Source organism: Chenopodium quinoa, unplaced genomic scaffold (assembly GCF_001683475.1).
Source record: "Chenopodium quinoa cultivar QQ74 unplaced genomic scaffold, ASM168347v1, whole genome shotgun sequence".
NCBI classification, from domain to species: Eukaryota; Viridiplantae; Streptophyta; class Magnoliopsida; order Caryophyllales; family Amaranthaceae; genus Chenopodium; species Chenopodium quinoa.
In genome coordinates, this window is record NW_018743920.1 from 2,614,384 (window position 1) to 2,636,287 (window position 21,904).

A 21,904-nucleotide genomic window follows, 5' to 3' on the forward strand; every position below is an offset into this window, starting at 1 on the left:
CGGTTCTAAGTTGAAGCTACCTCATTTACTTTAGCTTTCACAACCAAATTATATAGAACCTCTAATACCAATATAGGTTTTATATTAGTTAAAACCGCCAACAATGGTAGCGGTTTTATACCTACGAATACCGAACCTTGAAACCGAGCCTGCGTGGACAGTATCGTAGGAAATAGTTTTTAAACCAATATATATAAGGAATAAGTTTGTGTTATTTCATTATTTTGGGAAATCACTCTGTATTAGAAGTTTTACTTAATTACGAAAGTATTTCTTTAGTTTTTTATTAGATGCATCATTTTTGAAATTGCGGACTCTAGATAGTTTTTTTTAGTAGAGAGACATAGAAAAATAAAAAGCACTCATGTGATATGAGAGAGATAGAAAGAATCAATGCGTTTTGTGTGCGGCTGACCATACCATGTGACTGCTTGTAAAATAATAAAGTAACCCCTATAAGTTTATAACATTGACCGAGTAACACTTGTAACACTGACTGTGTAACCCCTATAACACTGACAAAGTAACCCCCGTAACTCTGACCAAGTAATCCCTATAACACTAACGAAATAATCCCATGATTAGGCCTGTACAAAACTATCCGAGAATCCAAAAATTCAATAATCCGATCTGCAACCGATCCGAGTTTTCATTTCAGATCGGATATCCGATCCAAAAAAGCGGATATCGGATGCAGATTTGGATATTGATTTTCAAAATTTCGGATATCCGAAATATAAAGGTTGAAATAGTCAAATATATATAATTTTTTAAAATTGTTCTTATAAAACTAACCCTGTATTATTAACTTATTATAATACTTAATATATTTGATGATAAATTTCATTGCAAAAAGATTACAATATTGTTAAAATATGCTGTACAACTTAACGATAAAAAAACTGTAAAATTAGTGAAATTTAGAAAGTAATCATAATCAATTTTACTTAATATTGGATATTGGATATTCGAATCATCCGATTCGAAAATTTAGGATATCCGTCTGAAATTTTCAAATCGGATTTGGATATCAGTTTCTGGTACTCGGATATCCGATTCGTAAACAGGCCTACCCATGATGGCTAGCCGCACCGTGTGTATAATCAATAATTTGTGAAAAAAATAATGCGTCCAATAAAAAACAGAGGAAGTATATAATCTATAATTTGGGCTCTTGATTCTCATGCTAAACTAAGTATAACAGCAGGCAAACGACTAAAATGGCGACGGAGGAGAAGTCAAAGAACAGTGTACCGGAAACCCAACTCCTAGGAAAGATCTCCGGCGCTATCTCCGCCATTACCACTGCCAAATACGTCGACGACGTCATTTTAGCTCTTCATCCCGTCGCAATTCTCATTTTTCCCGTCGATACTTCCTCTCTTTCAGGTGGGGTGCAAAAACAACTCCATATTTGCTGTTAATTTCTTCAATTTTTTGCATTTTCTTCCTGATTTTCAATATTTTTAAGCACCCATTATTCATAAATGTTACAAGAAATAGTAATTTGAAGCATTTGAACTTGGAAAACTCGAGAATTTATCTATTTGTTGTGTATAAACAATGAATTTTGAGGTGTTTGTTTAATTTTGGGAATTAATTTAAGCATTGAATGAAAGGGGAAAACGTGGGGTTTGCTAATAGTCTTGTATTTGTGTGCTCATTGAATTGGCAGGAGTAATTTCAGAGAGATACAGGGATCAGGTAACTTCTATCATTATTATCTGACTTCTTAATAAGTTTTCTACTTTTTTCGCCGCGAAAACCCTTATTCTAACTTATTAGCCCTTATTAGAACTTGTTGTACCGAAAAGCTGATATCTTGTTCATGCATACATGAAACAATATACTTTAATGTTTAAGGCTTGCTAGATGACCATGGGCAGTAGAAGTTTAATGTTGCTAGGTTGTGAATCTTGCACAAATGCCAAATGGGTGCCTCTTTTTTGCCACATCTTGAGTTCCGACTACTCACCCACCCTTACCTTTAAGAAAGTTACATTTGTAGACTGCAATTCCAACTCACAATACTTTGGGGGGGGGGGGGGGGTAGGTGATTGTCTATATGGGATTACAATTATAGAATTTTAGGGTTTGTTTGACATTGTTTTTTGTTTTATGTTTTCTGTTTAATTGAAAACAAAAAACCAAAAGCAGGAAATAGGAAAAAGGTGTTTCCACTTTTCTGTTGTCAGTTTTCAAAATTATCATGATTTTATTAAGTTTAACTAGTTTTTGGTTAATTATATGACATATATCATATGATTTTGAAAAACAAAAAACCAAAAAACAGAAAACCACAGCAATGCCAAACGAACCCTTAGCTATTGTTGATTTTTGGTGTGGGTTGTTGATATATGATGATGCTCTTGACATTAATATTCCAGCTCAATCAAGTAGAAGTAGCCTATACAAGTGAGGGGAGGAGCCAAGTGTGGGAAGTCTTCTATAAAGGAGTTTCATTTCCTACATTAGCTCGATTTTTGATTCATGGTATGTTTTCTGTTTCTCGTGTTTAAATGCTATTCAATGATATGGCTTGTTAGATACATTGATGTTGCATCAGTATGATGAAAAGAAGTTAAGTAACTAGAAGTACTATATCATGACAACCTGGGTCATTTTGTTTAGCAAATGGATGCAAGAGGAGAAGTCTTTCAATGAGGAAAATGGTACTTATGAATCTTGTCACTTTGTTATAGTTTCTTGCCTCCACTGTTTGAAAAGATAGAACTTACCTAGATCCACTATTCCATGCTAATCAAGATGCTTAACATTCTCTTTTCAAATTTTATACCCATTGCGATTTATTAAACCTCTCAATCTATTACTTCAGAAGGTCAGAAGAGGAGGAAAATGGTTTGAACACGAGTTCTACAGTTGTTCGTTGGTAGTTCTGAAGGGTGAAGCTTAATATACCAGTGAGAGAAAAGTTTCTGTGGAAGCTTGTGGTCATGATGACCAAAGAAATAATATGTCATATATGAATTTGTCAGAGGCTTTGCTCAAACTTGAGTTGGATTTGTTGTGTCTTTGGGGTGGTTTTCCAATTCTGTGAATTAAGGCCTAGACACTTTCTAGTTGTGAATGCTAGTTGTATTTTTTTTTTCTTTTCAATTTAAGCTACCTGAGTGACGACGTGGAGAAGCTTGACTTGTTTGAGGTTATTATCTGCCAGCTCAATATATTCACTTCATGAGGCTACAATTCTTTCTTCTTTTGATGATTTTGCAGATGTTGCTTCCAATTGGTTATCTTGCTTCCCTTTGACTGCAAGGAAGCTGGTTTATGATGTATTTTTCGTAAAAGGTCTCATTTTTGAGGTTGTTCAAGCATTGATTCCTTCTCTAAATCATAGTGCCACTGTTGTAAGATCAAATACTGAAAGGTGATTATGATGTTGATAATGCACTTGTCAAGTTTCAGATTTGTTTCCTGTCGAATTTTGTCATGTTCTTACTGGAAGATTGGTTGCAATTTGTCTACCATAGGCAATTGTAAATTTATATAATGTCGCTCACAATCTCTCTCTCCAAATATTCACAGATTAGTTGAACTCTGCTTGTTAGAAAATGAAGGAGCTCTTCAGTTGGCTAAGGAACTTGATTTTTACCATGAATCTAATGATAACTCTGATTCTTTAGTCAAGCTGACAGTGTCTAGAGTGGCACAGCTTGTTGCATCTGTCCCAGACAAAACACGGCCTGGAGTTCTGAAATCTCTTTCACCTCAGTATCCTTTCATATTCTTAATATGCATGCTTAATTCAGCTTCTTGAAAGTGAACTCCCAAATGGACATTTTGCACATTTCCTGATATTATGAAGGATTGTTGAGTCTTTTTGTTACTGAAAAGATATCTACTGAGGTATGTGTATTAAGCTGGGCAGCTCTGGTTGTTTATTCTTGACAAAGGCTCTTAGTTTATTTTTTAAGAGCATCACTATCCAGCTTCTGGATGGAGCAGAAGAAAAAAGCAGGAAGTTATATGGCAAAGAAGTTTACACTGATGTGGATGGTTCCTTCCAATTTGTTGCAGAAATGTTTGCTCGCATTTGTCGACGTGGATCAGCTGGTAAAATATTAATGCTGCAATTTCCATTGGCTACTGTTGAGCTTGCAATTTTTGGCTTTTAGCAATGAATTTTCCTGGTTAATTGTGGTTACAATTACTGAAATTTCTGAGCATAAAAGTAGGGTTAATACATTTCTACTATTTGCTCCATCGTCATTATCAAATGTTTGGTATATATGATATATCTGTATTCATTTAGCAATCTAACTTTCTTAGAGCAAACTTTTTAGACCATATAATATGCTAACATGTTACTTGTCTCAGAAAATGGTAAAAGATACTGAGACAAGATTATTGGTTTTTTCAGACAATGGCAATGAAACGACGAGTATATCTGTTGGGGTCAAATATGATGACTGTAGCTTCTACTTTATGCACTGCTTGCTTCCAACTTTTATTTGTTGTAATTTTTTTGAAACTTATCAAGTTATCTCGGTCCATTTATGACTGTCCAGATATGATAGGACGAACTCATTTCCTGTAGGTGCAGGGCAGGCTGTAGGGGGCTCAGATGCTTCATGTGGGGTTCGAACTATCCAACTGTCTGGGGCGCTAGGGTGGGTGGGGTGTTGTAAGAGTGCTTGCGAACACATCATCCCTGGCAGGGAATGCCTTATAAGTTAATACGTTTCCAATCAAGGATTTTATTTTGGAAAGAGTTAGATTTTGTGAGGAGTAGACTATTTAGTTGAAACCAGCTTGGCCAGTGCTTCAAAAGTACAAAGTGAGTGCTACCTGTAAATCGAGTGATATATCTGTTTGTCATATCCCGTATGTCTATATATGGATCATAAGTTTGGTAATTATGTGCTGTAAATTTTTTGGAATGCTATGATTCCACCAACCGTAGTGAATCATGAAGTGTCTTTTACATGTATCATAACAGCACTGTGGTCTTTGAGAGGATGGTAGTTGAATGGTAAGTTTGGGGATACATGAGATCTGTTCCATAGTAGGGAATAGGAATTTTTTCGTTTGAGGAAAAGAGGAATTAAATGAAAATAAGGAGGTTTTCCATGCTTTTGTTTGCTATGAGGGGGAGGATGGTTGGGCAAGTAGAACCTTTATTAGCATATCAGTGGTGGTGTTGATGGTATTTCCATCTAAGCCTCGTTTTCCACTGTAAAAACATCTGGAACTTTTCTAATCTAGTGCTTCTTTTCTCTATGATAATACAACGACAACGACAAAGCTTTAGTCCCAAAATGATTTTGGGGTCCTCTATGATAATAAATTAAACATTGTCCCCGTTCCTTTTTGTTTTCTACACTTTCTTCATATGTTTGTTCCTTTTCGTTCTTTACACTTCTACTTTATTCCATTTTTGGCAATGTGTTTTTTTTTGCACACTTTTATATCTTTACCCCACACAGAAGGGCATACTTTTCCCCAAATGATTAATTTTGCCACGTAAACCCCACTTTTTAAATTTCTTTATCCCTTTTTAAAATTTTATGCAAATAGCAAGCATCAAGAACACTAAGGAGGACCAAAGGTAGTGCATCTGATTAGAACTCAATCAATCAATCAAAGCCTTAATCCCATAAGTGGGATTAATAATTACAGACAACTTTCTTTGTCACTCCTTCACTTGAGGTAGCTTTAGTAGTTATATTTATTGAAATGGTGAATGTAATTTAATACAGTGATTTATTTTTTTTTAAAATGAAAAAGTAAGTGTGAAAGGTAATAATGAGGTATTGTTTTATTTAGTGCAATAGAGTGTGGGATACTATGTTTTTGTAGTGGAGATGAGATTCCGAAAGATAGAACGTAAAGATTTATGTGAGAGAGTGAGACAGATGATATAAGAATGTGTAAAAACGAATCGGCTACAAAGTGAGTAATGGATTTAGAAAGTTTCAAACTTACTTTAGCGACCATGTGGAAATTGTCCCCCATCCCCCCCCAGTATTTATATACTTATATATGTGAAGCAAAATAGACAATTAGATAATTGCCTATAGAGGGTAGCAATCTTAATGCTGACTTGAAATGCTGACTGCAGATTTGCTGGTAAGTGAGGTGACTCCCCGAATTCATAGACGTGTACGAAACCTTTTATCGTCCCATGACAAGGATATAATCACTGAGAAAAGTTTCAAATCAGACCCCAGTTTCCAGTTCTGGTTATTGATGATAGGAATCATTAAAGATGCATATGTTTTGGAAAAAATGACTGAGCAAATCTTGCATCAGCTGGTATATGAATGTGCAAACGACACCGAAGCATATTGGATATTATGGATATTATTTCATCAGTCATTCCAACATCAGACAACAGTCAGGTGAGAGCAATTTTTTTAAAGGGTATATCAAGTATAGGTTTAGTTTGATGTAAAAGTTGGTAAATTTATTGCCAATATTTTTTTTAATAAATTTCTTTATTTGATTTGTTCTTTGGTTGGACAATGATTGATACATTTCTTGGTGGTGGTTTGCACTGCACTAAATAACTATATAGAATTTGGACTTAATGTCAGATTTTATGTTTCTAGGACTCTACATTTCACTTGAAGAACACATGCCAGATTCTCGACATTCCTATTACTCGATAGTCCTACACAAGTATGGGCAGTTGATACATCATTTTGAACCAAAAATATTACTAACCATAAAATTGCCGGTGACTCTTTAACACACACCTGTGTCTAATACCTCATTTTGATTAACATTGGTCAAATATGGAAGTTTGGAAAAGTCCATGTCCAAAAATGGATTGTTATATAATTATGTACTAGTATAGTGCCGGTGCAATTGCACGGTTTTGATAGTTTAAATATTAAATCTCACAATATCGAAACCAAAGTTAGCCTAATGCATAATAGTGATATTTTTTACATTATTGATTATTCATTATCAATAATGTGTATCATGATATCGCGTATCATTATTTTTAACTCAATGTTGAATATATATATATATATATATATATATTTTTTTTTTTTTGAGATATAAAAGGGTTTATGGTCTTTACATATTTTACCTTTTAGATTAGAATGACTCATGCATTACCTAGGGATGGCAATGGGTTCAGGCTCAGACCTAGATCTAACCCATATTTTAGGGTCTGAGTCCTAAATGGATTTGGGAAAAGTTCAAACCTAGACCCGACCCAGATTCAACCCATAGACCCGTAGATTTTTTTTTTTTTTTCTTTTCAAAATGACATAAGTCATAAGCTACCTAATAATCTAAAGAATCAGATGAAAGGAAAACCTAAAGAGCCTACCTTCCTCAATTCTATCATGCATACGGAAGTAGCTAGGAAATCACCATTATCAGAAGTATTGTGGTCGATCACATGCATAACCGGCCGCTAAATTCTGGATTAAATCCTCTTGATTTTTATTATTGCCAGTAATTTAAACATTCATTTTTTCAAATGTAAGATTTCTATATTTATTTACACCTTTTGATTGTGGGTGATGATTTCTATTTATTTTTTCCTAATTTTGCTGAATTGATTGTGACAATTCAATTTGGATTTTGATGTTACAGTGGGGTAGCTAAGTTTGGTATTTTTTGTAATTGGATATTAAGTTTGGAGAAGTAGAACTAGAGGGTAAATTTGTAGACTTAGAGGCTATTAAGTTAGGATTTTTTTTAAAAATCTATTGCATAATGATATACTGTTGATACAAATACAATTTATGCTCACCATTATAGAATGATATAAAATATGGATATAACTCATATAAGGAATACTACACTATTTTTATCATATATATTACGTAGTAGATATTTTGGAAACAAGGAAATCATATTGACAGATTCATATAAAATGCCTAAATGTTCTCTTGTTTCCTTCCCATATATCTTTCGTTTTTATTATTATTATTTTTTTTTAAGATTATCTTTTGTTTATTACTCCGTATTCTTTATGACATTCTACTTTCTTGTGCTTTTCTGACAATTAACAATAATATATACTACGTACTTGACTACTTGTATACATTTAGTTATATATGATAGCATATACATTATTTTTATTTTTTTGGTGTTTATAGCATATACATTATTTAATGTTAATCTAATAAGATCACTATTCAGAATCTTGCTTTATAATTTATACACAGCTTAAATGCCTTATTTTGTTAACTAAAATCTATAATATCATTTTATATGTTATGAAATATTTGTATTGTTTATACTACCATATATATTTAGTTATATAAAATATCCTATATATTATTTACTATATTTAATGAGATTGATTATTGATTATTAGTAACTAAAAAGATTCCTTTAGATTGCATATAAATATATCGTAATAAACTTTAGAATTACCATAAATAGTATTCAGTAATTAGGTGGGAAAATATTCATTGTAAGAGCGACATGTGTCAAGTATTAGGTTGAGTGTCCTATATAGATATAGATAGATAGATTCTGTCCTGAATAGGGATTTTTATTTTTTATTTGTGAATGAAAAACGCATAAGCAGACTTACATTGTTATCTACTTTCTACCCAGGGTCATATTTGTTGATAAATTTCTCCTCTTGAAAGTATTTCCATTCTGCTGCTTGAGATGGATACTCCAGTTTGCTGTTTTTGGTTGCCCTTTTGATGATGGCAAGTTGAAGAAAAGTGAAAACAATCATGTTCTGTTGGAAGCTGTCAACCGTGTTGTACAAGTATGGTCTACACGGGAATTTGTACAATCGGCTCCTTTAGAGCAGCAATTCTGTATCCTTTTCGGAAAATATTTCTGTGTGATTATTTGCTGTTTCTTCTTATATCTCCATGTAATATCTTCTTGTTTCTTCTTACCCTTTGTACATGATTCCACTATTATTTAGCTAAACACTGAATGCCACTATTTAATATTGTTACTTGTGTTTTGGAATGCATTTCACCTTAACCTTTACTGCAGATGTGACAGCTGTGGCAGGTCTTTTGTTGGAGAATATGTCTAGGGAAGAGCTAGACTCGACCAAGGATGTTATGCGCTTAATTCTTGAAGGAGTTAGCTGTACAATCTTGAACCCTCTCAAATTTGTTTTTTGTTTCTTTTTTTTTTTTTGGTTTTTTTTGGCAAGTTATTTTAAAGCTTACCAGTGTGTTTTCTTTTCTTGATAGGTAGACTGGAGAACCCTGATGAATTAGTCAGAAAAATGGCTAGCAATGTGGCACTTGTATTTTCTAAGGTAGTTGATCCGAAAAATCCTCTTTACCTTGATGATAGCTGCAGAGACGAAAATGTAGATTGGAAATTTGGATTACCCTCCTCAAAGGGTGCTTTGTCTAGTAAAAAAAGAACCTCCAACAACGTGGTGAATACAGAATCAAATGATAAAGGTGTGCATCTGGAAGACCAAAACCATGGAGATACCCATGAAAGAGGAAGCAAGCTGAATCCTGAAAAAAAGAAACCTTTTGGGCTTATGTTGGTTGATCCTGATGAGATTGTTGATCCAGCATCATTGAACGATGAGTTTCTCACTGGTGAAGAGGTGGATGATAACGCAAGTGATGATTCTGAATCCTCAAGTGACTCGTCATTGCAGCCTTATGACTTGACAGATGATGACACTGATCTTAAGAAGAGGATCTCTCAATTGGTGGATGTTGTTGGGGCCCTTCGAAAATCTGATGACCCAGATGGAGTAAGCCTTGTTATTCAGCCTGATTTCTAGTTATATTTCTTGTCTTGACTGTTTAGAAATAAGGAACTGTGCATCTAGATTGTAAATGGCTGGAGCTGTGCTGGATGGCTATGGTGGTGTTGGTGATATCTGAATTTGATATTGCAAAATACTGGGCTTAAATTGCACATACATTATAAAAAAATAAAGAAAAGGGTCAAGGTGAGGGGGATATTGCAGGTGACTTGGGGTCTAGAAAACTAGGAATATTTTATCACCTGGACTTCTAAGTAAAACTGTCCTGGATACCCTATTGTTAACTAAGTGAGCAGCACAGCAAGCATGCACACTTGTGCTGGGGGATACTAATGGCTGCCAAGTGCCAAATGTAGTTGTAGTGTTCAACTCAAACCTAAAGGTGCATATAGAAGACAAGATGACCTGTGGTAGTATGTTCCTCATATGGTATTCAAGATGTTTTTGCACTTTCTGATTGTTCATCCCAACCCTGTCTTCGTTTCTCGCATTGTCGTGGTCAGGGGGAACCCTGACCTTTCACTCATTAAGCTCAGAGTCTTTAAATGATTTTAGCTCTACAAAAACACATTTCTGCTTGAGCTTTAACCAAGCATCTTTTGACATAGTTCTTGAAATGTCTGTCTTGTAGTAAATCTTGTTGTGAATGAAGGGATCATTATTTCCAAGTTATATAAGGGTGTGTTCTATTTACCTTTTACCTGATTATCACTTCTTTGAATGTATCCGAACTTTTAGACATTATCTTAGCTGAAATAAGTGGAAACAAGATGAACAGAACAGGGCCTAAGTCTTGGCATGTTGAGTGCCCTGATCTATAACTCTATTGAGTTCGATAAGTTTTCAGCCAATAAGATTTTAAGGGGTTTGTTTTGTTTTGTTTCTTAATTTTGCAGATGCATTGGTGGGGGTATCTTTGTGAAGTTACAATATATCAAAAAATCATAACTGAATTTAATTAGCATTAATTTCAAATCAAATATGGAGTACTCTATATTAACATGAATTTTAAAATGTTGCCGCCTAATCTCTGACAGCATTCTAGATTTAAAGAAAAGGCAGCTGAGGGGGCCCTTTTTTTTTTTTTTTTTTTTTTTTTTTTTTTTTTTCCGTTTTGTAGTTTGATGTACCTGTAGTTTGATCAAATAATTTCAATTATACTGCTCCTGTTTGTGGATCTTCTTGCTTAGTGGAATTTTCATTTATGCATTCTTTTTTACATTATTCATAATAGCGGAAAGGATGATGATTTGACACCATATAGAAATATGTTTAGATAATTTTGCTCACTTTTTATGCAGGTTGAAAGAGCTCTTGATGTTGCAGAAAAGCTTGTGCGAGCATCACCTGATGAACTTCGGCATGTAGCCAGTGATCTAGTAAGAACGCTTGTACAAGTCCGTTGCACTGATTCAGTATTAGAAGAAGAGGAGGATTCGGCTGAAGAAAAAAGGCAGAAGGCACTGGTTGCATTGCTTGTGACGTGCCCTTTTGAATCTGTAAATACTACGAATAAACTTTTATATTCTCCTCATTTGGATGTGAGCCAGCGTATCATGATACTTGATGTCATGACAGATGCAGCTGAGGAACTTGCTAATGCTAAAACCATTGTTAGGAAAACCCAGCCAAAATCTCTGATATCATCCGCATCTGAACCTCAACCCTGGTTCTTGCCTAGTAGCAAAGGGCCATCTGGAGCTGGATCCTGGAAAGAAATCCCAGATACACTTCCTTTCTCTTCATTGAATTTGACCAACCGATTTGAGAGAGAACTTCCTTCAAAGTCTGTAGAAATCAAAGGAAAAACACGCCGATGGGGTCGTAAACCGGCAAACTTGCAGGGTAGTGAGAGTGACTGGTCTCAGAACAAGTTTCCTCTTTATGCGGCAGCTTTTATGCTTCCTGCTATGCAAGGGTTTGATAAGAAAAGCCATGGAGTTGACTTGCTCGGAAGGGATTTCCTTGTTTTAGGAAAACTTATTTATATGCTTGGAGTTTGTATCAGATGCATAGCTCTGCATCCAGAAGCATCTACTTTGGCTCCTGCTCTTCTGGACATGCTTAGGTCAAGGTATTGAATGATGATTATTGAACAACTAGCCTAATACTTTCCTCATCACATACATTTTCCCCCTTTCGCAATTTAAGCACACTTTCAAGCGTATTGTATACAGAAATTTATGTGGGATCTCGTAGGGATTTGTTCTTTTTGAAAGGAATTTGTGCCATTAAAATAACCGACTGAATTGAATGTTTGTCTGTATGCTTGATAATTTTTTACTGCATTAACTAATGCTGAACTAATGGATTTACTGATGCAGGGAGGTATGCCACCACAAGGAAGCATTTGTTCGGAGATCAGTCCTCTTTGCTATATCATGCTGTCTGACAGCACTTCATCCCTCATTTATAGCATCTTCCTTAATGGAAGGGAATGAGGAAATTTCTAGAGGACTTGAGTGGGTTCGGACATGGGCGCTTCAGATAGCTGAATCAGACACAGATAGAGAATGTTGTACGGTGAGTTAGATTTGGTGAAACATATGTCACTTCTTCAGATTTTTATAAACACGCTCTAACGGTTTTAATGGTTGTCGGTGCATATAGATGGCCATGGCATGCCTTCAGCTTCATGCACAGATGTCTCTCCAAGCTTCCCGAGCTTTGAACTCCGCTGAAAGTAGTCTGCAAAAGAAAAGCACCGGGCTTCCGTCTAATCTGTCAAAGGGGGTTATCAGAATTCCTGGATCCAACAGTTTTCTTGGCTAATTGGGTTTTGATTTTGGTAGGCTGTACTGCACAGTTAGGCATTGTTGCAATCCACTGTAAATATTACTTGTATCTCATAGGTAGCTACTTAAGTGTTGGAGGCCTGGACACTGCACACTGTACTGGGTTTTTAAGTGTTTATAGCCTACTTTTATTAATCTTCTTAATTTTTGATGATACTAATAAGATAACAATAAGATGAAAAAGGACCCAATACATCATCTTAGTGTTAGCATTTCTAATAATATGGTCACAAATTCTCCACTTTCAGTTTTCCTACCATAATTGTAACCATGAACTAAGCTTATTTACCCAACACATCAATATGACTAGATCATCATTTGCCTTGGTCGATATCAAATGAACATCCCCTACCTGCAAATTGTCATATAACATGTACTGATGTACATTCTACGTTTCACAAAAATGATTGTATTTTGTAATTGATTTCTTAACAATATCCAATGCATAACTTTGACCATTATCTTTAGTGAGACATCGGAAAACGAGAATACTCTGTAATACATATTACAATAGCTAACTAGTTTATAGGCCCGGACGATGCCCCGAGTTACTGCATTATAGCTTAGTGGTTAGCACCTTAGAGCTTAAACTTAAGGCAGTCGGATTTAAATGAAGGATTGGAGTTGCCACATGACTTAAACATATAGAGTAAAAAATAAAAAGAGTGCCATGTGGCACCTAAACTTGTTTAATAACCCCTTTTAATAAATAGTATAAATTCACACCGTGCCTTACAAAAAAAAAAAAAAAAAAAAAAAAAAATTATAACTAGAAGTTCTTGGAACATTCTTGGTTCATTTGAAGCAGACCTTTCTAGTACCTTAAGCCCCAGCAAAACCCCACAAAATCACAAAAAAGTACCAACAAATTACTCTGCAAAGACAATTTTGAAAAAAAAAAAAATCAAAAGTGAAGAAATCCGCCATGGCTGCAACTTCAAGTTTCTCAAAACTCATCTCATTCTTCCCCCAAACTCAGAACACCAAAATCCAAATCCCTCCTTCCCTAAAAACCCACCTTTCATATCCTCTAAATTGCCCTTCAATCTCTCTCAAAAACCCAGAAAACCCTAGAAATCGAAATGGGTTGTTCATAACATCAATGGGTACTTATAATGTGCAGGTTGTTGTCGAAGAAAACGAGCATGAAGAAAAGCTGTTGAGTAGGTTTAGGAGAGAAGTATTTAGAGCTGGTGTTATTCAAGAGTGTAAGAGACGAAGATGGTTTGAGAATCCTCATGATAAGAAGAAACGCAAGTCTCGTGAAGCTGCTAAGAGGAATAGCAAAAGGTTTGGTTTTTATATATAGATTTTTTTTTTTTAAAAATTTGTTTTGGTTAATGTTTATTTATATTAATTGTCTAGACGAGATTTGATTTCAGGTCCTCGGGTTTGCCGCCAAAAGCTTAATTCTTTGGTTTGAGTTGATGGGTTTTATTTTGTATATAGTTCTTGTTTTTGTATGTGGTTTTGGAGTTTTATTTTGGTTTGTTTGGTATTCAATACTCAAAACTCACCCTATAAAATTAGAATTTTGGTAAAAATGTGAAAATTCCATCATCAAAGTATCAAAGTCATCAAACAAACCTTCAGAGAAGAATTTTGCTTGGGGTGGGGTGTGGTTGTGAACTTGTGAAGTTGTGATGGTTTTTTAACTTTTTTTTGGTGATAGTATAAGATATTTCATGATTAATAACAGTAATGATGAAAATTGAAGCAGAATTAGAAGTGGTTTGTGAGTTACAATGATTGGAAACTCATGTTTAAATTAAGAATAGAATTTAGGTGGGGTAATGTGTTGTTGGGCCTTGTGATGAGCATTGAGGTAAGCCAATCGAGTTTGTTGTTGTTCGATTGAGCTTGACTGAGCTTTACATGGTGTTTCATCTGGCGACCAGCTACAGAATTCTGTCCCAAACTTGTAAACATGATTCTTATATGAGTCAGGAGAAATTGGTGAAGGAAGTTTGAAGATTTAGCTGCAGACTTTTCTCCTCTTTATGTGTTCTTGTCATTTTAAGGAATTTTTGTGGCTTTGTGAAGTATGGAGTTATGGACTATAGGACTGAGATTTTGCTAATAAGTTAACTACAGAAATTTGTCTTTTTTTAAGATTTTAACTCCAAATTTAGGTTTTGTTTATGGAGTTATATTTTGCTTGAGGAAGAAAAGCGGACGAAAGAGCTGAAATTGAAATACGGATTGACTTACTATAAAATTTAAACATGTGAATGATAGTGAAGGATTAGAATTTGAGGCTTTTAGAGATGAAGGTTTTGGTTTCATGGTTTCTATGAATATTGAATAATATGATTGACTAATAGAAATCTAGAAGAAGTCATATGAGGCGCAATGAAAACATAAGTTACTCCTCGGACAGACATGATGCTTATACATCTGCATTCCTTTGGATGTTCTGGTATACTCTGTTACTCCTTTGACCAGAGTCTAGACTCACCAGAGTAATCTTGACCAAGTTTTAGTGTATTTGGTATTTGAGGACTTAATGTTTTCGGGAGATGAACAATTTTATAGTTAATTTTGCTGCAGCTGTGGTTATATTATAACACCTATAGGGGATCCTGAAGCTTTCTTGTATTGTGCAAATATCATTTTGTGAATTATGCACTGCAAAGTCTTTGATGGGCAAAGCTAACACTGTTTAGGTAGTTTCCTACTGAACGAATCTGAGATTCATTAATAACATTGTTGTTTCCCTCTTTATCTTATACGTAGTATAAAATTTATGTCCTAAGATTCCAATTCTGATACGCTGCGGAAGGAGTATTAGAGCTATTAACCCTGCTTGATGTAATACTTGATTCAAAAGAGAACGGAATATTGGGAGTCTTGTCTATTATGTCATGCAACTTAACAACCAATATGACAGATCTTTTACCAAATGTGAGATTGTTTACATGGAATCTTTGGAACAAATTAGCATTCATTATCCTTGTGAGACTTGAGAAGCTGCAACCTAATTTTATGCTTGCTATTGCAGTATTGCTTACTTATGCAACTGTGCTATATTATTTACTCCTTTTGCTTTTAAATAAGCCACATTTCTCCTGTGCATGCGGTTTTAGGATAGGAATGTAGTGGGGTTTTGTTGATTAAAGTTGAATAGAAAGAGAGGTGGTTGTAACAATTTATTGGTTTTAGGGGAAGTGAGAGAATGTATAGTGGGTTAAGGAGGTTTTGTTGGTTAATATTGACGGAGAAACGAGGTAAATGGATAATTGACCCTACCCAAATGGGAAATGAGGCTTTTATTTAGGCACAAGAGTTTTGACAGAAACGGGGCTTTTATTTAGGGACAGAAAAGTATCATTTTGCCTATGATGTGATGTGAGTTTTGTATGTTATTACAGTTTCCTCTACTGATATTCCGTGTTAATCCCTCTGTACTTAAAATCTGGTTGACATATTATGCGACTTTGACAGATGAAAAGGTTCTTCAGTATACTACTTACAGAATCGTTAATACTCCATAGCATCTTGCAGCTGCTACTTTGTGTTTCTCTGATATGCTTTGTACCTTTTAATTTGTGTTGGAGACTTGAGAGAGCTTGATCTTCTGCTGCTTTCTTATTGGAATTGACATTTTTAATATTATTTCTGGGCTGTTGTAGAATTCAATTTAATACTTGTTAATACAGGCGTTTTCAGCCAAAAGTTACAAAACAGAATAATACTGATACTCCAAAGAAGGAAGATGATGATTTTGATAATGATAATTGGGAACTTCCTGAAGGCAACCTTCCCTATTGACCAAGCTGATGCAGTTGCTAGCAGGTGACATGCTGACAATGACAGATACTGAGATACAAAGCTAAATTTTTCGATACATTTTGACCTGAGTTTTGGATTGTGAGTTTATGACACTGTAAAGAGCAGTATAGTATGAATATTAGAAGTATATGTGATCTCTGTTTGTTTGAATTACTTAGTATTATTGGTGTTGCTAATTTCACGTTTCAAATCCAAAGAGGCAACTCTTATGTATCTTGATCATCAGAACAAGAATGTATTAAGAGAGTTTGTGGTACATGTCATGCCCACTCGATTTATGTGCTTTGATTAGACATGTACAATATGCTTTCGATTCAGGATCACAAATCACAAATCGCAAAATAGCTAGTGGAATGCGTACCAATTTGTATGTCTTATTTATTTTAAATAGCCCCCGAATCTGGTGAAGTATTTGATCCAATGTTTTAGCAAACTTGCTCAAATATTGCTAATCGAGCTAATTGACTAATGCATATGACTATACCCAACCAAGGCAAAATCTCACCATTAACTAAAAACACGAATGATACAATTTTTTTTTTCTCTCCATCATAAAAGTTATTAGTGGTAATTTGCCAAATTTAACACTTCAAGAATATACAAGTAATCTATTTGGGTTCATCTACAATGAAGTTACAAGATCTCTCTAATTCAAGTGAAGAAAACACTTTTGACTCCTACAAAGTACATTGAAAAATGTCGGGATTCTTTCAAACAAAAACCTATCAGCCTACTACTACACTCAATTTGCTGTATATAATGCCTCATACTAGAAGGACTTGTATGAGCAAGTAGATGTGTCAATTTGGTTACTTGGGTTGAGTTCGGTGAGGTTGGATTAGATCAAGTCTATTTCAAAGGTAAGTTGTGTAAAATTATTGTGTCCTCAAACCGGGATTTTTATCGGATCAAGTCAGTTTTTAAAACCATCTATAAGCAAGCCCTTTTTAACAGGCGACTGTCCGGCCCAAAACTCATTCTTAGCCAGAGAGAGAAAAAGTAACATTGTTTTCTCAGGAAATACAAACATACTCTCTACTCTCTAATCTCTACAATTACAGTTTCTCCTTCTCCAAGCAAACAACACAAAAACCTCTTTACTCACAGAGGAGAGAGAAACTCGAAGAAAGAAGCCATGGAAGCTAAAGAAGATTCGCAAAATGAGCACCTTAAACTCGCTAACAAGATCTTCCACCTTACTCATCCCGATGTTGAGGATATCGAGAAAGTTCGTCTCAAAGATGAGGTCTTATCTTCCATCAAATCTGATTGTAAGTTGTTTTTTTTTCGATTCAAACCCTAATCCTTCATTTCAGTCATTTTTTTAGAATCAAATTGTGTTTAATTTTGTGTTTTATTGATTTTGCAGTTATGGTTTCGCTTTATGAAACCCTAGCTGGTGATGGAGTGTTGGAGTTGGATCAATCGGTGCTTGATTCGATGCGGAAAAGTATTGAAGATGAGCTTAAGAAGCTTGATGAGAAGTGAGTCTTATGTGAATTTTGATTTAGGGTTTGTTGGATGGTTGAATTGAGTTTTTCTGTACAATTTTGTAGTTACTATTGTTGAATGCAAGTTGATTTGATTTTTTAGGGTTTTATTCTATGCTGTTTTTATTCTATTGAGCTGGAATTCTTCTAGTCTGTGAAATGAAACCATTAGTGTTGACAAAAATATGCTTCGGGGGTGTTGCCATTACTGATGTGTTGGTCATCAATTTGGGTAATTCTATGTTACTTTGACCTGGGTAATCAAGTTGTCCGCATTAAAATTTCTAAAATTGACCCAAAATGGAATGTCGAAGTGTCTATCCCGAGAGTCTAGGATCCGACAAGGGTACTTGAGGTGAAATGAGAGTAGCATTATGTGGTACTATACATCAGAGGGGCTTATCACTGTCTAAATAGATCTGCCTGCTCCATCATGCTCGTTGTCTATTGCTGTACTATTTAGTGGATCAATATTGACCTCCAAATCTTCAATATTGGTTGTTAAATTTTACATATTTCTTTTACTACCATATAGCTCCACTGTTTTTAGCTTTTGAATCTCTGATTACCTACAAATATGTGGTGACCCTTACGTTGAATTTGCATGTCTCTTTGTAATAGCCTAATAGGGGAAGGAAGGGTGTTTGTGGGGGGGGGGGGGAGGTGTTAGAATTTTATGGATAATTAGCTCTGATATTCATTACAAACAAGTATTTCATGTGTTAAAGTTTACTTGACTTAGTTTTCCATTTCTTTAGCTCCCCAACGTAAGCTGCTAGACTATGTGATATATGTTGCAAATAAAAGAATCTAGGAAAGGGTATATTTGTTACAGTTTATCTGCTATTAGTTGAGGAAGGGCCTATCTTTGATAGGAGAAGCAGGTTAAACATTTGTTTTTATTCTGCATAGGTACTTAGTGTATCAATTAATATTGAGAACTTAAATTTTCAACAATTTTGCTGTGATGTATAACAGGAATTAGATGATGATTAAGTCGTAAATTCCTTTCTTTCAATCCCCAATTGTGAATTTGTTATAGAATTTGGCTTTAAAAATGAAGCACTGCCATGTGTTTTGGATGAAGTGCAATGATCCAGTGATGTATGATGCTCGTTGATATCGTTCCAATTCCTGAAAATGCGGCTTTATCATATCTGGTAAAGTTCGAGAGGTGGAAATGAAGAGACATCTGAGGATTCATGCCTTCTAGATTTTCCTAGTTACACCGTTGTTTACCTACTGGTGTGAAACATAGTATTTGTATTACTTTTGAGTTCAATAAAAGCACAGACATGATACATCCAAGTGCAGAATATTGGTTCTTTGTTCATTTACAAAGGTTGTGTTAGTGAGGCATACAATTGAGTGTTGTCCCCAGAAACTAGCTTAAAATTGTTTTCAGTCATGAGTAAAAGGGTAAACATTTTTTTGGTTGAAACATTCAATTAAAATTGTAATTGTCCTTGATTCCTTCCTATTAACATCCTCTCTCTCTTAAAGTATGAAGGATAAAGTCCTATAACATGATTTTGTTGTGATCTCTGGAGTTTGATGGATTGAGCTGTTTGAGTGTAGATTTGTTTATGTATTGTATTGTTTTGTATTGTATTGGAAAGATTCCTTAATTTCTGATCAATATGATCTTACCTCTTTTAACTTTTTTGATTAGTTTGATAAAGAAAGAAGATAATTTTTATATTTTCTGTTACTAACGCTGGCCAGGGATCATACTATGTTCATATTACATGCTAGACTAGTCAATGTTTGATTTTCTGTTTACTTTTTATTTAGAGGGTAAGTAGTGGTTTTAGTTTGTTTAATATCTTTGCCTGTTGCATGGTTATGCATCTTATAAATACTACTATGAAGCTCACTGGAAAAGTAGTTTTACAGCTTTATGACCTTTTTTTATCTGTTCTTTGTGTAGGATAGCTGATGCTGAAGAAAACTTGGGCGAAAGTGAAGTTCGAGAAGCTCATTTGGCAAAGTCTTTATTCTACATAAGAACTGGTGATAAAGTAAGGACCTCTTCAGCAGATCATTCCTCTTAAGTTTTAGGGGTTTAGGGCTGTTTATTTTGTAATGTTACTTCATTCCATTTCTTAATCTGATTTATATCTAGGATAAAGCGTTGGAGCAGCTCAAGGTAACTGAGACCAAAACTGTTGCAGTTGGGCAGAAAATGGATCTGGTGTTCTTTACTCTTCAAGTTGGATTGTTTGACATGGACTTTGATCTGATTTCCAAAAGCATAGACAAAGCCAAAAAGTAAGTTTGCATGGAATCATCATAATTCTCTGCAATATATTGCTCTTCAGATTCTTGAATGTCTCAATCAATTTTTGTTTTTCTTTATTTATTTATTTATTCTATCTATTTCTTAATTCAGCCTGTTTGAGGAGGGAGGTGATTGGGAAAGAAAAAATCGATTGAAGGTGTATGAGGGGCTCTATTGCATGTCTACCCGAAATTTCAAGAAAGCAGCAAGCTTATTTTTGGACTCCATCTCAACTTTCACAACATATGAGCTGTTCCCTTATGATACCTTTATATTCTACACTGTCCTTACCAGTATCATATCTCTTGATAGAGTTTCTTTGAAACAAAAGGTAATTTAATCGTAATTTTATGTCTTTATATTTGCCCCCTGAATTTGTTTTTCTATTGACATAGTGGTATGTATTAATGTTCATGGACATGTGTGACAGGTAGTGGATGCACCTGAGATATTAACTGTGATCGGCAAAATTCCTCATTTGTCCGAGTTCCTGAATTCACTCTATGATTGTCAATACAAGTCGTTTTTCTCTGCATTTGGTGAGTAAGATTAGTTACTTTTTTGCCTACTGTGATCACTTCATGTCTCATTTATTGCATATTTCACTTGTGTTTTGGTACTTGCCATCATTTTGGCTAGTTTATCTGTGGTTTTGGCTCTATCAGTCTACCATGGTAAGCAGACTTTGGTGTGCGGATAGGAATTGTGGGGGAAGGGGGTGGGTTGGAAAGTAACTCAATGTAATAGTGGGCATGCTCATCATCCCTCTGTCCTCTCCCTGGAAATTTAATTTTTCAGTTTAGATGCTGCTGCAAATTAATGGGTAATAATGGTCATCAATTATCTCTTTGTGATGTGCAGCTGGTCTGACGGAACAAATAAAGTTTGACCGCTATTTGCATCGACACTTCCGCTATTACATGAGGGAGGTCAGGACTGTCGTCTACTCTCAGTTTCTGGAATCTTACAAGAGTGTAACCATAGAAGCAATGGCAAAGGCTTTTGGCGTGACAGTGGAGTTTATTGACTTGTGAGTATTCTTAATTATACTTTGTGGTGGAAAAATGTCTGATTTCGAGCTGCTTGAAAAAAAAGTGTTTTCTTATGGCATTTGAAATTCTAAATCAGCCCCCTAAATAGCTGAAAGTATTCAGTCCTTGAAAAATATTTATAATGGAGAACCAAGATCAGATGACCATTAAAAAAAAGCTTATAAAGCTGGATCTGGATTGAGGCCTTTTTTATTTGCCCTTCCTCCTTTTTTTTTAATTGCTGAAGCAACGGAAAGTTGAAATTGGTCAATTACCCCCTTCATCTGTTTAGGTTCCCTTTGTGTAAGATGAGACATATTTGCTAATTTTTACTCTTCTGAGAACTAAAATTTGGTTTTCCAGGGAGTTGTCTCGCTTTATAGCAGCTGGAAAGCTGCACTGCAAAATTGACAAGGTAGCTGGTGTCCTTGAGACCAACCGGCCTGATGCGAAAAATGCTCTCTATCAAGCAACTATCAAGCAAGGAGATTTCTTACTAAACAGAATCCAGAAGCTGTCTCGTGTGATCGATCTGTAAATTTAGTAAGAAATTTGGAGCTTGCAGTTTGTTCTTTTAGCTAGAAAATTCTCCATTTCATGAGTCAGGAATTTAAGCGTTCAATTTAATGTTTCTGCATTATATTGGAGAAAATTAGCCATTGCAAATTATAATCAATTTTATTGTATACGCGTACTTTTGCAACCATTTTTTTTTTCCTGAATTGAAGATCAAGCGTCAATATGTGCTGTGGCTATCTTAAGATTCCTAACTAGATATGTATGAGCATAACCTTACTGGCCTTGCTCCTTGTGTT

At 35.0% G+C, this 21,904-nt stretch overlaps 3 protein-coding genes across 3 annotated transcripts; all 3 read left to right on the forward strand.

The window, feature by feature from the left end:
* The first annotated feature begins 1,173 nt into the window (after positions 1–1,173).
* Positions 1,174–12,686, forward strand: LOC110687895 (telomere length regulation protein TEL2 homolog). The gene is made up of 13 exons (XM_021864538.1): positions 1,174–1,389; positions 1,676–1,704; positions 2,388–2,493; positions 3,235–3,388; positions 3,547–3,732; positions 3,923–4,074; positions 6,083–6,362; positions 8,551–8,765; positions 8,953–9,051; positions 9,159–9,685; positions 11,002–11,774; positions 12,025–12,223; positions 12,311–12,686. The coding sequence occupies exons 1-13, from the start codon at positions 1,221–1,223 to the stop codon at positions 12,470–12,472; spliced, it is 3,051 nt and encodes a 1,016-aa protein (XP_021720230.1). The 5' UTR covers positions 1,174–1,220; the 3' UTR covers positions 12,473–12,686.
* A 666-nt stretch (positions 12,687–13,352) lies between these two features.
* Positions 13,353–16,556, forward strand: LOC110687896 (30S ribosomal protein S21, chloroplastic-like). Its single transcript, XM_021864539.1, has 2 exons — positions 13,353–13,785; positions 16,155–16,556. The coding sequence occupies exons 1-2, from the start codon at positions 13,421–13,423 to the stop codon at positions 16,264–16,266; spliced, it is 477 nt and encodes a 158-aa protein (XP_021720231.1). The 5' UTR covers positions 13,353–13,420; the 3' UTR covers positions 16,267–16,556.
* Positions 16,557–17,280: 724 nt separating this feature from the next.
* Positions 17,281–21,892, forward strand: LOC110687899 (26S proteasome non-ATPase regulatory subunit 6 homolog). The gene is made up of 8 exons (XM_021864542.1): positions 17,281–17,558; positions 17,657–17,771; positions 19,708–19,798; positions 19,903–20,048; positions 20,170–20,389; positions 20,489–20,597; positions 20,920–21,088; positions 21,453–21,892. The coding sequence occupies exons 1-8, from the start codon at positions 17,423–17,425 to the stop codon at positions 21,625–21,627; spliced, it is 1,161 nt and encodes a 386-aa protein (XP_021720234.1). The 5' UTR covers positions 17,281–17,422; the 3' UTR covers positions 21,628–21,892.
* The last annotated feature ends 12 nt before the right edge of the window (positions 21,893–21,904 follow it).

Coding starts and splice junctions, on each gene's coding strand:
- LOC110687895 (XM_021864538.1), top strand. CDS start 1,221: ATGGCGACGGAGGAGAAGTCAAAGAACAGTGTACCGGAAACCCAACTC. Junction 9,052..9,158: donor AATTCTTGAAGGAGTTAGCT/GTACAATCTTGA, acceptor TTTTCTTGATAG/GTAGACTGGAGAACCCTGAT. Junction 12,224..12,310: donor CAGATAGAGAATGTTGTACG/GTGAGTTAGATT, acceptor CGGTGCATATAG/ATGGCCATGGCATGCCTTCA.
- LOC110687896 (XM_021864539.1), top strand. CDS start 13,421: ATGGCTGCAACTTCAAGTTTCTCAAAACTCATCTCATTCTTCCCCCAA. Junction 13,786..16,154: donor GCTAAGAGGAATAGCAAAAG/GTTTGGTTTTTA, acceptor TTGTTAATACAG/GCGTTTTCAGCCAAAAGTTA.
- LOC110687899 (XM_021864542.1), top strand. CDS start 17,423: ATGGAAGCTAAAGAAGATTCGCAAAATGAGCACCTTAAACTCGCTAAC. Junction 20,049..20,169: donor AGCATAGACAAAGCCAAAAA/GTAAGTTTGCAT, acceptor TTCTTAATTCAG/CCTGTTTGAGGAGGGAGGTG. Junction 20,390..20,488: donor GAGTTTCTTTGAAACAAAAG/GTAATTTAATCG, acceptor CATGTGTGACAG/GTAGTGGATGCACCTGAGAT.